General features: G+C 39.3%; 1 protein-coding gene across 3 annotated transcripts in view; it reads right to left on the bottom strand.

Annotated features, from left to right (window-relative positions):
* The window catches only part of LOC124215870 (adenylate cyclase type 6), a 112,375-nt gene that overhangs the window by 11,754 nt on the left and 83,868 nt on the right, over positions 1-16,753 (bottom strand). For all 3 annotated transcript variants that reach the window (XM_069134948.1, XM_069134949.1, XM_046619721.2), the window contains 3 exons: positions 13,719-13,840; positions 11,168-11,260; positions 4,339-4,485 (listed from right to left, as the gene is read on the bottom strand). In XM_069134948.1, the coding sequence (XP_068991049.1) occupies positions 4,339-4,485; positions 11,168-11,260; positions 13,719-13,840 (362 nt within the window). The remainder of the gene's footprint in view (positions 1-4,338; positions 4,486-11,167; positions 11,261-13,718; positions 13,841-16,753) is intronic.

Genomic DNA, 16,753 nt, shown 5'->3' with positions numbered 1-16,753 from the left:
GGGTAATCAGAAGCTCCAAAGAGTTCTTTAGAGTCGATGTGTAGTATCGTCTTGAGGTGCTTATACATCGGTACACACGGTATACTTAATGAAATAAGTTCGATCCGAGCTTTCACGTCTGAATGGCGAGTAATTTAACGAGGCTGAGGTAAATCTGTCTCAGAAACTTGTCCTCGTGTTTCAGAAAGTTGCAAAAATTCGAACCCAATCGGTAATACATTGAACCAGAATACGTCAAATCTCATCCCGTCATTAACGATTCCTCAATTATCATCGTTTCAAGTTCTCGTTTCTGTAATCCCATCAAATTCTAATTGGAAACGAGGCGACGTGAGTTTGGGAATAATTGATATCTGTTCAATGCTGTGAAGCGTGGGAAATTATCCCGAGGTAATCAACCCTTGAACGAATGCCGAAAGGCTGAATCGCACGGGGTGAAAAAATGCTTGGTGTTAAGTGGTGTCAACTATAGTGATTACACGAGGCGGAAAGTTGACTGTCGTTGTAATCCGGTGAACAAAAAAAACTTTGCTGTTTTTTAAAATGCTTTTATACTGGCTATTCGAGCCGGCTGGAGATTAAGCTTCATCACTCGAGAGTCCGGCGAGCTTACGTTACAGTTGGACCGAGCGACAGACTCGGTGAAGATTATCAGGGCTTTTCGAAAAGCAGCTGAAAAGAGGAAGCCGATGGGCGGTCGAGCTCTTGGAGAATTATTGCAGTAACGCGTCTCTTGGCAGTTACCTCTTCGAGCTTGGCTTGGCTCGACTCGGCTAATGGCTATTCGAGAGTTTGAAAGCTTAGGAAAAGTCAGCGTAGTCGGATATCTGAAGCTTGGGTTTGTCAGGGAACTAAGGAGGGAAAAATATCGTGTATCGTATCGCGTATCCGAGACTCCGTAATCCCGCGCGCTCTTTCTTCCTCGTCTTCGTCTTATTTTCCATCATTTTTCTCGCCATTTTCCGACACGTATCACGTGCCTACCTTTACTCCCGTCAAAGCTCGAGCTTCGATACCCTTTCCACGTTCGTACATACGCACTGGAACGAGATTGCGGGTCGTATCAAAGTGCCGCGCGCTCCGCAAGCGCTTCGGGGAAGGATGAAATACATATTTCAGGATTTCACGTGACGTAATAAGCGACACACGGTATGCGAGTAGGTTTTTATTTATTAACTCAGTTTTTCGCTGAATTTTAGAATTTTAGTCGCAAGGCAGAAACTACGGTTGCAGTATTTCAGGGGATGTCGGATTTTCAATCTAACCTATTTCGGTTCCTATAACGAGCAACAAGTTCGCTAATTCAAACTTCGGTAAACGATTCGGTTTGTGATCGTTACTAAAATGAGTTGAAAAAATTGATGAAGTAATGGAAAAGTTATGAAATTCAGCCATTCGGCAGCATGAAATAACCTCGAAACGAGGCAGAAACTGAACACGCAAGTGCGCATGCGCCGAGTTTTTCGTCTCTTCGTACAGGCTGGCCAACTTCGTTTGGTTTTTCACCGATGCGAACTGTCATCACCCGTAAGCGTTTCGAGGTTATGTTCACTTGAATGCGTACCCGTTAAATTTTGGCTACCTCAAATTTTCAACCTAACGTAACCTCGAGATGCCTGCGAATTTCGATGGCAAATGTATGGCCGCAACTGAGTTGGTCAGTCTGACAAGCGGACAGAAAATCGGATGCCGATTAATCGAGGCTACCAATGAAATAACATCGTACAGCGCATGCGCATTTGGCATTTGATTTTAGACAATTTTTAGAGCTTTTCTCAACCACTGCACAAGCGTAGTTCTAAATTCTGTTATCGTTTCCCAAAATTTCAGACGAGTTTGTTTCTTGGGAATTTAAAAAATTGTGACATACGGCTCCATTACTCGGTCGGTATGTACTTGGTCCAATATTCAATTGAGGTGCTTCAGTTTCTCCAGGTTGTGCAATGTTTCCCGAGCACATGCCGGGAATTCGACTACTGAGTCATTAGCGGGGGTGCAAACTTCCACATATTGTTATAACGACTAACACCGCCGCTCCGTATGCAGTTGCATGTAAGTAGTGCAGTTTCGCTACGAACTTTACTGTCTGGCAGTTCAAGTCTGCGGCAAATTGCGTATAGTGTAACGCATGTCGGGAATGAGAAGCTCAGTAATTATTCACGGCGAAACATTGCTGCGAGTTGGTCATCAAAGCAGCCATTGTGTTCAGTCGAAGCTTAAACCGCAAAAGCTCGCTAATACCACGAATTTCAATCGTAACATCGCTCGGTCAATCAGTCAGCTATAAATTTCAAATATACCAAACATCAAAGCAGGTGTACTCATCTTGATTTTGAGTCCTGAAAATTTCGGTCTTACAAAGCAATGCGCAACAGAGCAGGGAGTGCAATTATAATTCCAACGACATACCGCCGATCGGAGTTCTCCGCATAATGAAATTGCGCGTCGTCGCTTGCAAGCTTTCACGTCGGTGTCTCTGGGTCCGGCAGTGTGTATAACAGCTTACTTACACGTTGTCGCTGTTAAACGCTGAACATTAGACGCGACCGTGTGACATCGTCAACTTATAATTGGCGTATATCAGTTAATAGCCTTCGAGGTGGGGTGAAACCCTTGAAATCTGCACAAGGCTCGACGCTCACCGAAGTGCCGAGGTGCTTTTTGACCCGCTAACTAGACTGCGGTACAATATCTAAAGAGGAATCTGCCAATGTGCAAGCTGCGTTCGTCTATCGGTCGTCTCTATATTGTCAACCCTAACAGGTCACACTTAAGTAGAATCGCGTAACGGTCACACAAGGCGAAAAGTGATATCCTGTTTCAACGATGAGTTTTGAAATTTTTTTAAAAACACCTAGATATTGTTCAAGGATCGCAGAAAAAGCTCTCTCAGTTTTCCGAGCCAAAGTCGATTGTTTAAATACAGTAAAACATCGGGAACTTTAAGATAACATGTGTAACGTTTGGGATGAAATTCACCCAGAGTTATCTATTGGGATTAATTCTTCTTCTACACTGGAAAAAAAAACAAACTAATACCTCTGTACGTAGGTATGTGAAAACTGGTGGAAACGGTGGTGATATTATGGTTCTTTTTATCGAGGCTTGAAGGTAAATCAAAACGGTGACGTGTTATCCAGCCGCCGCTCGGACCGGCTGACATATCTTTCTGGAAACGACGTTAACGACCTGCGAGCCAAAAGTACGGTCGGATAATTTTTTTTTCTCGAACTGCCCCCCAGGCACACCGTAGCTTTTGATTCCGGTCGTACAAGGCCACTTGTTATATAGCTCCAACTTTCCTCGTCGTCGAGTTGTCAACGTTATTAGTCATTTCCCTCTCATTCGTTTTAATTTTTTTCACCTGTATTATTTCGCATTGCCGCTTATTCTAGAACACGATAATAACGAAGCTGCTCTATTTTCGCGGGGAAAATCAACGCGCAGACCGTATTTAATGGTTGGAATTACAAGCGGAGAGGGAGAGAATTGCGGCATCATCGACGAAAATGAGAACCAGATTTGTGTTTGCTTTCCAATACCACTAGTGCCGTTTTTTCCTACAAGGGCATTGTGAGGAGCTAAGAGTACCTGAGATTTGGTCTCAAGATATTTACAAGTACCTCGAATTTCCCTCAATTAGACTGAGAAAGAAGGGACAAGCGATCGAGAATTCGAATATACTGAAAAAATCAAGCTTTGTCTGGCCAATTTGATTTGCTTCCAACGTAACTCCCTTTGAAATCGGTGCTACAGTGGGATAAAGTCGTTTTAAATTAGTGCTTACACGTGGATTCGGATATCCGAATTAATCGGATCCGTTAGTTACGAAACTTCAAATCCGGATAGTTCGAGTACCCGAATAATTCGGGTATCCGAGTGATTGGTACATCTTCCAAGAATTTGAGCAAAATTTGCAAACAAATTACGTTCACGCCACGAATTTAAGAAATTTGAAAAACAGTTGTGTATTTTTTCAACAAAGTTTTACAAGATTGTGAGTTAGATGTCGTATCAACACGGAATATACAACAATCCCATTTTGCTGTACAGACATTGGTACTCTTACTTCGTTTCTGCGTAGAAAATTTGTAGTGAATTCGCAAAAATTTTCAAGAGTATTCATATAATAGTGGTTGTAACTAACACGTAGCTGTGATACTTGCAATACAATTATCTCAACAAACCCCGAGCGGAAAATCGAACTATTCAAGTTTAAGTATCGAAATAAATCAAGTGCTCCAACTATTCGAATTTGAAGCGTTGGATCCGGTGGATCCTGGTTGTTCGGATCATCCGTACGTTCGAAAAAGCGGTAGCTCTTCTTTAAACACTCACGTAATGGCGTCGATCATATCCAGGCCCATTTCAACGCAGCAGTGAGCATGATCCGGTCGTGGTTCAGGCAGGCCTGAAACACAGTAGTAACAGTCGCCAAGAAGCTTGATCCTTAGGCAGTGATGCTCGGCCGCGAGTCTGTCGAATCTGAAAACGGATGAAAAGGCGATTAGCACTTGAGGCACTCCGCGAAAGTTGCAGGCAGTGGATGAACGAAGGAAATCGCGAGTTCCGGGGCTTCGCCTCCCTCGGGATAGAGGGGAGCAGATAACTGAAAACCGATCAGATTGTTGTACTGAAAAGGGAAGTGCCCGAGCTGTGTCTCATCGATTTTCTTCATTTCCTGTGATATCTTGTACACTGAGAAAAATTTCATTTGTTACAGTAACCGGAAAAATTGAGTAAAACAGGTATCGTTAAAAAAACTGTTTGAAAATTGTTGGAATTACGAAAGATGAGGTACGCGTAATCATTTTGCGTTATTGTCGATCCTTTTTTGGTAATTGCAACGCAAAATCAGTTTGCGAGGTTTACTCTAGTTTTTTTTAGCTAAACAAGGCTTTAACGTCAATTTATTGTTGCACAAGCGTTAAATTTCTGCAACAGTTGCAAGAAAATATCGTAACGGTGATCGTAATGAGAAAGAATAGCAACGGATACCAGACTTTCCGGTAACAGCTAGAAAACTAATTTTCATGTTGTACCTGGAACTATATTTTTCGATTGTGGTAAAAAATGAAAATAGTTAAAGACTGTGCGGTAACCGGAACTAAAAATTTCTCTCAGTGTGGTATATGAATAAAAAACCCATACGTATTGTTTTTATGCGTCAGTTTGGCCGTTTTAGGCGTAAAAGTTTGACCTCAAAAATTAACTTTTCACGATTTTTCGACGATGGTGTCAAAAGTTTTTGATAAAATAAATTCGACATTAGTTTCTGTCAACAGACGATGCAGTGTTTTTACCCTCTGCGGAGGCTCTGAATTCCTTAATTTTGGGGAAAAATAAAAATAAAATTTTGAAAACTTTCTTAACGTTCTTTGATGTACTACGGCATGTTGTAGAATGAAGAAAACGAGAATTACGAGCCCAGTTTAGCACAAGGAGGTGAAATTTTGATTCAGCTTTTTTACTCTCTGAATTTACAGGGTGCAGAAGACAATGACGGTCACCTTTCATCCCAACGTAGGACTTTGGGACGGATGATGAATTATTCGTACCGAAAGTTTGGTACGCCGGCAGATGTTCGAGAGGTTGAAAGGCCCTGATCAACGCTTCAACACGCCTCGAAAATGATTTGACGACAGCAATTTACGCGGGTCTGAGGTTTCTTGGGGATGGGATCTTCTCGTTATAAGATCGCCTAGATTCCAGTTTCGAATTTCGTTTCCGTTCCGGTCGAGCAGATGCTTCCAACCGCCGACTTGGATCAGTTTTCCTGACCCAAGAATTTCGCCCGCGGACCACAGAGCCTGCCTATCTCGAATCGGAGGAAAGGATTATTCTGATTCAATTCCCGTAGCGAAGTCCGTTCAGGGAGTTTGATGGTGATTAGACGAGTTTCGGGAGAAATACGAGCCTTTGCACTGCCCGCGCTCTATTTTGCCTGAATTTACGTAAACCGCGAACGCTTTGATTTCGACCTTCGAATAGCTGCGCGGTTTGTTAACTATACTTGCAGAATCGTAGTTCTTATCGTAGAGAAATGTTTAGCCACTTTTCGCTAACTTACTCGAGGCACTACGGTTCGTGTGTAAGTGTTAAAATTGTGTTAATTCTCACGGTTAAAATGACACCACTTGTAACGATCGTTTTTCAACTTCACGGTAAGATACTCTTGGCCAAATTGTAAACGTTCTCCCTGGGACTCTTCCTCGCTTCATTATTTCAAAGCACGCTCAGTGCATTAACGAGCTCATTTCTCAAATATGAGCCTCATTAAAAACACCTGCCTTTCCCCCCGTGATCTTATTTCACATTTTTTTCAGGCTCGCCTGTATTCGGGATACGCGATAAAATAAAGAAATACAATTGGAATTAATTTCTTCCACCTCGTTGAATATTCAAGAGTATTTTCTTTTTCTTTCTTACTTTTCCACAAATTATCGACACATCTTGGATATATTTTACATATTTGCCTGATATAACGATAATTTTACTCGAAAGTTTGGCAATTATTAATTTTCAAAAACAATGTGCTCGAGCAAAAATATATTAAATTCAAAAGGGAATAAAAAAAGAGAAGATAGTCAAGAACTTTAAGACGTGCATCTTGAACTAATCAAGTTTAATGTGATCGAAAAAAAAAACTTTGTGACCTAGATAATAAAGTTAAAATTCTGAATTTTAACGGTTAACACTTTACTTTTAACAATGTCAGCGTTATCACGTTATTTGTAGTTTTTCATTTGTAAATTCGTACAGTTAGTCAGATTTCAATGAAAAACATTCAATTTTAACCCCTTAATAAGCTTACCGAAATTCATCCGAAACAGATTTTGTCTTTAGCTCGTCAGTTGATAAAGACCAAAAAAGGAAAAAAAACATAAAATTAACAGCTGTGAAACTTGTAATTCTGTAAAAATCAGACCTGGACGATTCGTGAAGAAATAATTCAAGAATAAATAAAACGAGCTAATCTCCATCGAAATTCGGACAATCAATGCAACATATGGGTTGTACATTGAAAAAAAAAAAAAACAAAAATAGCATAACAATGCGATTTCTCCGAAGGATTATTGTACCATTGAAACAAAGTGTTAATTGTTGATAAATGAAGTTCAGTGTTTGAAATTTTGTCTATTTCAGTACAAATTAAAATGGCACTTTTTTTCAGTTACATCAAATATGACTAGATTAGTTTCAGTGGTAGTTTTTTTCAACACTCATGTCGTTTCATTTGTCAATCTTCGACAATCTTTTCACCCGACGAATCGTGCATTTCAAACTTCCCGCTCGTACCCGCGAGATCACGTGACACTCAGCACAAGTACCCCTAATTATAGGCAATTCAATTTAGTTATACAATCTGAGCAGAGCTCGGTGTTTCATATATTTGGATTAAGTTGCCTATAATTAGGGGTACTTTACGCTGCTCATCTACGTAATGTCGCCGTGTATATACAGTATATTTGATAATCACTCTGCAGGGGTTATAACTCAAACAGAATACAAACGTGGCGAGTATTTAATCGGCGGCATTTTAAACCCACCCGCGTCACTTCCGGTAAGCACAAACGACCCTCGAAGCGCAGAGCACAGAAAATTTACACAGAGCTTAATCGCGTCTCGGCGAGTTGATTATCGTTGTTTGTAAGCTCCGGCTTAAAGAGGAAAGTGCGTGTGAAACTTTCACACCTCATGGAGTGGCGAAACTTTGCTACGATCACATTTTGACCCGATGATAAGGAAAACACACGCATTAGAACACACTTTCGTTATTATTGTTTTTCTACGCACACGAATTCAGCTGGCACCTTGAGCTTTAACCTGCAATTTCTGTTTAGGAAGGAACCAAAGTAAATTCTCTTCGAGATGGAAACATGTTTTTGTATTTTTTTATATCTAGAGGACAAGTTTTTACGGATTTTAATTAAAGTTGGAGGGAAAATCTAGCGTCGGGTAAAGATGATCCGTGAAATTTTGTGCGGCGGAGTTGGTAACGTTACTGTGAACGATGCATGTTTGGGGAAAAATTTTTACTTCGCACCTTTGAGAATGTATGAAATTTAGTAAACCATGACAAAGAAAATATACGCATATTTTGCAAAACCAACTCATCGAAAGTCACTATAAAATTATGCAATCACGATGTTTCCATAATTTTCTACTTGATGTAACCTCGCGAAAACTTTACTAACTTCAGCATCATGGAACTTTCTTACCTTCTACTATTTCCGGTTACCGATTTACGATTTTTTCAAACTTTTCCATTTCTAACTCGTATAAATTACGGAGGATTGGATCAATTGATTTTTGACAAAATTTCAGCGATACCTAAAGTATTCGGTACATAAACACATGTCACAAAACTTTTGCACTTCTATTACTTCCGTTTACTTGTGCATCGAATTTCGCACAAACAGCCAAATCAATTTCAATGAAATAAAACGGTGTTGCTCGAAGCTTAAAAAAAAAAATTAATCTTTCTCTCAATTTTGGCAAAATGTTCAAAATTTTCAACGCAACCTTTCATTTTCAGTTCACGAATTATAATTCTTCGTTAACTATTCAGATACGACTAATTCCCAAATATTTTTCTCATCCTCGTCTAGAAATCGTCCCGATTTCCCCAATTCGAACGTCCAACAAACTTAACTGAACTATTACAGACTGAAAACGCGATTATCCGATGACGCTTATCGCGAAAAAGGCTGAGCTTCTTTGTTCTCCCGCCTATTTAGACCCCCCTTCCAATCGCGCTTTTAATTGATCGACCTCGATTTTTAAACCTTGCTTTGAGCCCCGACTTTGCCATGTACCCATTATCTAAGAAGCGAAAGAAGAAAAGGAAGAAGAAACTCAGTCAAAGTTTTCCGCCTGAATTAACCGGCTTCCCCGATCTTTCGATCGGCAAGCTTACGAGGATAAAGAGGGATTCTCGGCTCTCGACGTCGACGTTTACGTTGCCGATTTTTTGAGTCTTTTTCTCCTCTCCACTCGGCCACGGCTCAAAGGATCGCTTATTTAGCCGGCAGGCCGCGCTTAGATGTTTTTTACCCCGCTTGACCGTTAGTTGTTTTCTTCTTTTGGTTTCCGGCGAGCAGTGCTCTTTCCTCGTTAAACGGAAACTGCCTGTTTGCTGTCTCGAAATCCTCCCCTCCCCTCATCTCCTCCCCCTCCTCATCATCCGCCCGTCTTATAGTATTTCCGGGTAAATTAAACAGCTTAAGAGAAACCGGCGATCGAAGATTCGTTTCACCAGTTTCCTCGAAATCTCATCCTCGTTTTCCTCTCAGAGTAAAGTTCCGGATTCATTTAATCGGCTCCAATCGAGGATAGGATTACAGATCTTGACTGGAAGTGTCGAAACTTTTACTTTCGATTATTCGAAGGAGAGAACGATTTCGTTAGCCAAGGAAATTGTAAGGACTTAATCGATTCACGACAAATCAATTATTCGACGTTTCTTAGTCAATGTTATATTAGATTTTTCTCATCACCGTTATATATTTTCAATTTTCTATTATTAAACAGAGCGAATTTTAATCTTTGGTCAATTTTTTCAATAAACGGAAAACACTAAGTAAATATCCATCGCAAAATTGACGTAATATCGAAATGTAGAGCTTCGAGACGGTTGTAAAAATTTCATCAAAGTGTGAGAAAGAAACGGCCCTATTTAAATCGATCCATCCCGCTGATACGGCAATTTACTTGAAAATTGTTCCTTCACGCCACGCGATTTAAAGTCTGTAACAAGTATAAATCCAAATCAAATAGAAGGGAGAAAGTTGAGAAACAAGCATAAGCAGAGTTGAAAAACTCCTTGGTAAACTCAGCCGCTGTTGATATTTTCATCGATTTTCTGCACGCGCAAGACGCGCAAGTACGTTAAAATAGAGTAAAAGAAAAAAGAGTAAAGAAAGAAGAGAAAGGAAAAAAAAACAAAAAAAACGAGTGTTTACCTTACAGCCGGTATTTGATCATCTGAAAATGAATAAGGAAAACAAATATTTGGTTATATGAAGGGCTAACTCAAATTCGTGTTTGCTTTGTATCTTCTTGCGGGCTTAATGCGACGAAACCTGCTATACGATATATGACGAGAAACATATAAGCTGTAAAATTTTAAGGACCCCAGAGTCAAAAAATTAGCTTATTTCAAATTTATGCCAGAATTGAAAGGTTGCGAATCTCTTGTTTTTTTTTTTTTTTTTAAATTTCAACGCCAGAGTAAAGGTGGAAATATTTTAAATCAAGATCGACGATCAGAAAGTCTGTTTACTTATTCATTGCGCATGTTTGAATTTCGAATCTCTCGGGTGTCCGGAGATTTTCGAGCCTCCTCGTCGAGCCAATTGAAAAGAGACTAGCTGTCCTATTTCCGGTGTGAAAACCGAGCTTATGTAAAACTTAGAATTCCGTCTGCCATTTCGGATCCTAGGATTCAGTCTCTGCGACGCTTGCTCCGTGTCCCTTTTTGCATCTGTTCTTAATCTTCTTTTCTTCGTAAAATCTAGCGAAGAAAATGTACCTCGAATTTTCAACGTCTGTTTTCCCAGGGGAAATACCGATTTTTCCACCAGACGGATTGTCTTTTCGTTTTTGAAATTCGAATAACGCGTCTGTTTTCTTACACATCGTTCAGTCTCGTTATAATGGATTTGAATTTAGTAAATTGTATGCAGGAGCGGTTATTCGATTGCCTTTTTTCCTCCTCACTCACCACGCATTGTCTTCTTTGAAAACATCCCTTATTTTTATAGGAATCGTCTGACTCAGACTCCGATCTGCAAGCTTCTTCGATCAATAATTTTGCCGTTTCAAGAATGAGCGGTGAAATTTCTCGCCGTTGTAATAGCCAAGGACGATCGATAAAAAAGAAATAACAATATGAAAAAGTGGCGAGAAGGAAAAATAATAGTCTTTGCTTGACAGGACGAGTCTTTCAATTTCTCGCTTTTCTTCTCGCATTACTTGCGAAAATGAAAAACTTGCGAGCAATGAGATTTTCGATTTGCGAATAGCTCGGGAACGGCGCAAACGGTTATTATTGAAAATTTAATCACCGTCGGGCTAAAATATCAAGCTCAAAAATCAATCCGCAGAGTACAGATTTTACCATTTTGTCAGGTATAAAGTTATTCTAAAACTCTGCCTTGCTTACCTGGCGAAAAGCTCGTTCAAAAGCCGCACCAATTCCTCAGCTGTGCATTGGTCCGACAGCGATGTGAATCCGCAAATGTCGGCGAATAGTATGCTGAGGAAAAAAAAAAAATGTCAATTCAGCGTCGTCGTACACCGAGACTATTTTCTGGTAATTGTTACTTCAAAGTCCCCAAATATTTTCACTACTTAACGAAAAATTTAGTTCTGAGCATAAAAACTAGAAACAAATTTCGTGACTGTAACCAGTGAATGTTTTAAGTGTTACTATTCATTTCCGCCGTTACGATTCCTCCTAACATATATTTTCTTGGAACTATTACGGTAATTTGATGGCGGTGCAGTAATAAAACAACGTCAAGGCCTTCCTTAACTTAAAAACGATAGGAAACTTAACAAAAGGATTTCATTTTGTAATAATCAGACTATAAAGACACTAAGTCGTTACTTGCACTCGGAAAAAAATTTGGTCGTAATGACCAACATTTGGCTATCGTAAATGAAATTTCAGGGTTAATATACCAAAAATAATTTTTACACAACCAAAACGTATAGTTGATTTTATAGAGCGCAGAAAACGAAACGTTTTGATGATGTTTAAGAAAATGTTTGGCATCGCAACCCCATAGATTTTGTTGTGATTGAGGAATCAGATTTATACAGTGAAATTATTTTGTAAGGATTGAAAATTGATTGGTCAATCGTTGTAACCGAGAAAACTATCGCTTGATTGTAATTTATGCTAGACGAATCAAGTGCCACATCGAACAACGACGAAGAAATATCCCATTGCGAATCGACTGGCTGACTGAACGGTGTTCGACCACGAATGATTTACTTTTGCTGATTATACTAGACGAACGGCTGCAGCCCCTCCTAATAACTGTTCGTCTCACTTCTCTTGCGAGAAAGGACTTTCAACGCGTTGCAGAGAGTATTTTGCCACTTTGACAAATAATTTTACAGATTAACGATGTAACGTATCACTTGATAGCGGCAATCAATTAGTAGCTCTGATGATTTCGTAAATTTGACTAATCTTTATCCACCGAATAGATTTAGTGAATTGCGTGAAGCGATTTAGTCGAATCTACCAGAGGATATTCAATATTTTGATAACACCATGAGAAAAGTATTATTTCATCAAATTGACGAAATTAAAATCGAGATTTCGTATTTATAAGTGTATTTTATGGATTCAAATTTTTTTTTCGATTCCGAAACAATCGTTTCAATAATTTTAGTACTTGCAACAAAATATTGTGTTCTCACCAGAAAATTTTCTACAAAACGCGTTAACATTTTTTTTTTTTTTGTTAAAAGCTAGAATTCTTCTCCTCGTGCAGGGTCAAACATTGTCTTATACACTCAATAATATGTTATTTATAAAGTTATTGTAACAATCATTTCCATTTTTTCAGAATTATCTAGTGATACTGTAACAACTGAAATATGTCTCAATAAACATGAATCAAAATCCGAATAATTTACAATTCACAATCAATACAATTTCGATTCATCAGTTCGCATAATATCACGAAACCCATGACTCCTGAAAATAAACGATCCCTCTATTCAGTTTGGAGGGTGAATAAGTTTCGGAGCTTATATATTATACTAAGAATGCGCTCGGGGAAATCAGCAAAATCTTTGGACCTTGTCGGCAAGGATTCCTGTTTCACCTGCCATGGGATATTCCCTTTGCATCTCTCTCTCTCTCTCTCTCTCTCTCTCTCTCTCTCTCTCTCTCTCTCTCTTCATCGCTGTTTCTCTCGTCTCCTCGCCAAGAGCAACAGCGTGACACAAGCGGGGGTGGAGGTCGGTCGCTTTTGTGATTTACTCCATGGGGGCTAGGTAATAATCGACGTGACTGCAGCAGAGGAGAGAAAGCGGGAGGGAAAGGAAACCCCAGCGGCGGTGTACGGAATGATGAATAAGACGAGGAGAGAGAGAGAGAGAGCAAGAAAGAGAGTAAAAGTGGAAAAAAAAGGATTTCAATTCACCACAGGGTCGTTCAGGGCCAAGTAATTCTATGGGGTGTGAAGCCCCAGGGGCGCCTGTCTGTGGATCTCCGTAATGGCAGTAATAATAATAATAATAATAATAACAACAACAACAACAATAATAATAATAACAATTGAGTACAATAATTTCGGAAATCTGAAAAGATAGGAAGTTGAAGTCTTCTTTTGATGGATTATTAATATGGATTTTCAAAATACAAAATTTTTGACCGCAATGAGATTCATGATTTTTTTTCAAATATCCTTTGCGGAACAATTTTGAATCCCTGGTATCTTCGCCAATATTATTGTTACCCATAGAAATTGCTCTGAAAACTGAAAGTCACTGAAAGTCGTTCGGAAGGCAATGTTTTGAACAAATCATACGGAAACTACGGCAACAGCCGTAATATACGATATTTTGTGTTTCCGAAGATGAAATTCGAAGGGGAAAAATAATGCGGTGTGAAAAATTGAAGGTGGGATAAGAAATCGGTCTTGGGGAAACAGACTTGTTTGTAACGCGTGATTTATGAGACAGATCCTTACCTCACGTTCTCGTGCCTCTGTATGTAAATTTTATGAAACATGGTGTCCTTTGGTTTCCCAGCTATATCAGCCTTCATTTCCATCGCCACGTGGCGCGGCAAAACGCTGAGCAGCAGTCTCTCCTAGAAAAGAAAATGGACACGTAGAGATGAAGAAACAAAACGAAAAAACGAAAAAACAAAAAAAAAAAAAAAAAAAGAAACGAACGAACACGCGGAATAACAATTTATACCAGAATAAGAAGATGAGATTATAAAAAAAAAAAATTTCATACCATTAATAAACAAGACACATATTTGATTATGAGTTTGAGAATTTTTATGTAGAATGATTTCAAAGGTGGTTGATTTCGAAATGATGTAAACGGTTTCAAAGGCACGTTTTTCAATACGCTCCTCGTATATTAACTCAATTTCATATTTCGTAGTGTACTTTTTTATTTCTCTCTCTCTCTCTCTCTCTCTCTCTCTCTCGATTTCGTACATGTTCACAATCGAATTCGACGAGCGCAGCTGTGCTTAGGCGATAAAGCATTCGGTTTTATTGGGGCTCACGTAGCTCGAAACTTGTCTCAACAAAAGTGCGGCCCCGCCCCAACTCGGCAAAGACGCCATTGTGTCATTTGATTTGAGATTTAGTTCACGCATCGCCGAATTCGCGACGTGATCCAAAGACGGGATCTGTTCTTCGGCCAAGTTTTCGCACACGATTCTCCCTACGGGTTATTCGCCTCTTCTCTCTTTGTTTTTTTCTTCTTACTTCCCACTAGCAAAACTTTGGCTATTTCCCTCTCACTCTTACTCTCTATTTTTCTCTCTCACTCTTGAGCTTCCGTTCGGATTCTCCGATGTTATTAACTACCGCGATGAAATTTGGGCAGTTCAAGTTTATCGAGGCCAATCACAATCGTACAAACGTTCCTACAGTATCGATAAAATAATATTTCCTTCCTGCAGTTATAAATATGGGTGAGTTTTTTTTTTAATTTTTTCTTATCGATCATATCCCGAGACAGTGTATCGTTATATGTTGAGTATTTATAAAATTATCATACTCGCTTGTTTTTCTCATTTTTTACCACAAATGAAAAATATGGTTCTAGATCCCTAAAGTTGTCAATTCGGTTCGTATTACACCGAATAAATCCGTCGGAAGATTGTACAATTTTAATCAAACAAATAAAATAACCGAGTCACCGCTTTTCGACTCATTTCTCAAACTCGAAGCGTATGAAAATCTGCGCGGGTAATGAAAGACGTGAAGAAACTGCCACAAGACGACGTCCTACGTGAATTTCTACTTCCGACCAAGAGGCGAATGAATGATGAGGGGGGTAAAAGGCTGGCAGTAGTGAGACTGGCGGTTCGGTCAGGCGAGTACAAGTGGAAAGAACCGCGAGGATCGGACCGCAAAAATTAGCGAGAGTAAGGAAAATGATAGAGAAGTGAAAGCCCGGCGCGGTGATTGATCGTAAAGCGAATCCGGGTCGTTTTTTATCCCCAAGATACATTAACCCTGAATAATACCGCCGAGCTTTGAAAGTCCGTCCAAATTTCTAAGATCTATGTTGTCGCTGATACTTTTTCATTCATATTTTCCAATTCTTTAAAATTATATTCACGATTTTTCATTATCTTACCTTATATATGTATTGGACTGTTTCAGTAAAAAAAGAAAATTGTGATTTTCCGCCATGGCACACCCTGAAAAAGTTTTTTTTTTGGGGCAAAAGAAAGATTCCGTAAAAATATGAGCGCTTTACGTTATGTGGAAGATTGCGCTCGTTTGATATTTCAGCTTTTACCACATTTTTTTGAATTTGCGAAGAAACGCTTTGTAGCATTTTAATTATTATTTCTTTCCTGACATTTGTATTCAAACCGAAGATCACGATCAATAACACAACGACATATCAACCGGGAATCTTATTCTTTCAAATTAAAAGTTCATATTAAATAATAACTGTTTTATGAGATTGAATTAATAATGAAAAATTCGTCAGACAAGCTTCTCAAACATCAATTGCTGACTTGATGTTACAACCGCTGGTCTTCTTTGTGACGTAAATTGATATTACGACTGATGTGGGCAATAAAAAAAATTTGTAATTCACGATACTTCACAAATTTAGAAAAATGTACAAAAATGAAAAATCAAATCAGCGCAATCTTGCACACAGCGAAGAATTCTCTTCTTTTGACAGAATTTTTTTTTTTATCCTCAACAAATCTTTCAGGCGGTCCCATGTTGGAAAATCGCAAATTGTTTTTTCTGCAGGATCAAAGTGCGTATGCATTTTCATAGAATGAAAAATATTTTAACAGGATTGAGGTTTCTCTCGAGGATGATTGATTTTTTATAACCCTTCAAAAACAAAAAATAAAGAAAGAAATTGAAAAAATCCCCACCCAATTTGACAGACACATTTTTTATACCCTTACGTAAAACTCTTCGTCCCCCGTATCAAAACGATCACGAATATCGACTATTCAATATGTGCAAGATTGACAAAAGAGATACTGGGACAAAGCGAAACGTTACAACCGATTACTCCTTACGATTTGAAGCAACGATTAGAATTCCACGTACAACGGAAGTTGAAATCCTGCAGCCTCAAGGGCGGCAAAATGAGATTGGTGAAATGTTATATAAATCGCGCGATGGGTTTAGCCGACCGCGCGTTGTGTAATAATTTGTTGAAACCGGAGAAGAGAGGAAGGAAGGAAGGAAGGAAGGAAGGGAGAGAGTCGCCAATCAAGCGGAAACACAGTCACCGCCATGACTGTACGATGCGTGCCATAGTCGTTACTGTTTAATGAGAACGCGATGCCGGGATCAAAGAGGCTTCATTACCGAAATTATACCGAGCCTGGATGATCGGAGTTTGGTTAATCCCTAAACTATCTCACCGCGATCCTCACCCTTCTCAGTTTCCATCAATTTCCCTGCAGACGAGTTTTGAAGCGCGCTCGTCTCGCCGCGAAGCCTTGTCCTTTCCATTTGCACCTGGGCATCATCGGCCTCGATAAAATCGA

The sequence above is a fragment of the Neodiprion pinetum genome, chromosome 4 (genome assembly GCF_021155775.2).
Source record: "Neodiprion pinetum isolate iyNeoPine1 chromosome 4, iyNeoPine1.2, whole genome shotgun sequence".
Taxonomy (NCBI): Eukaryota; Metazoa; Arthropoda; class Insecta; order Hymenoptera; family Diprionidae; genus Neodiprion; species Neodiprion pinetum.
This window is presented reverse-complemented; position numbering and strand designations above follow the sequence as displayed.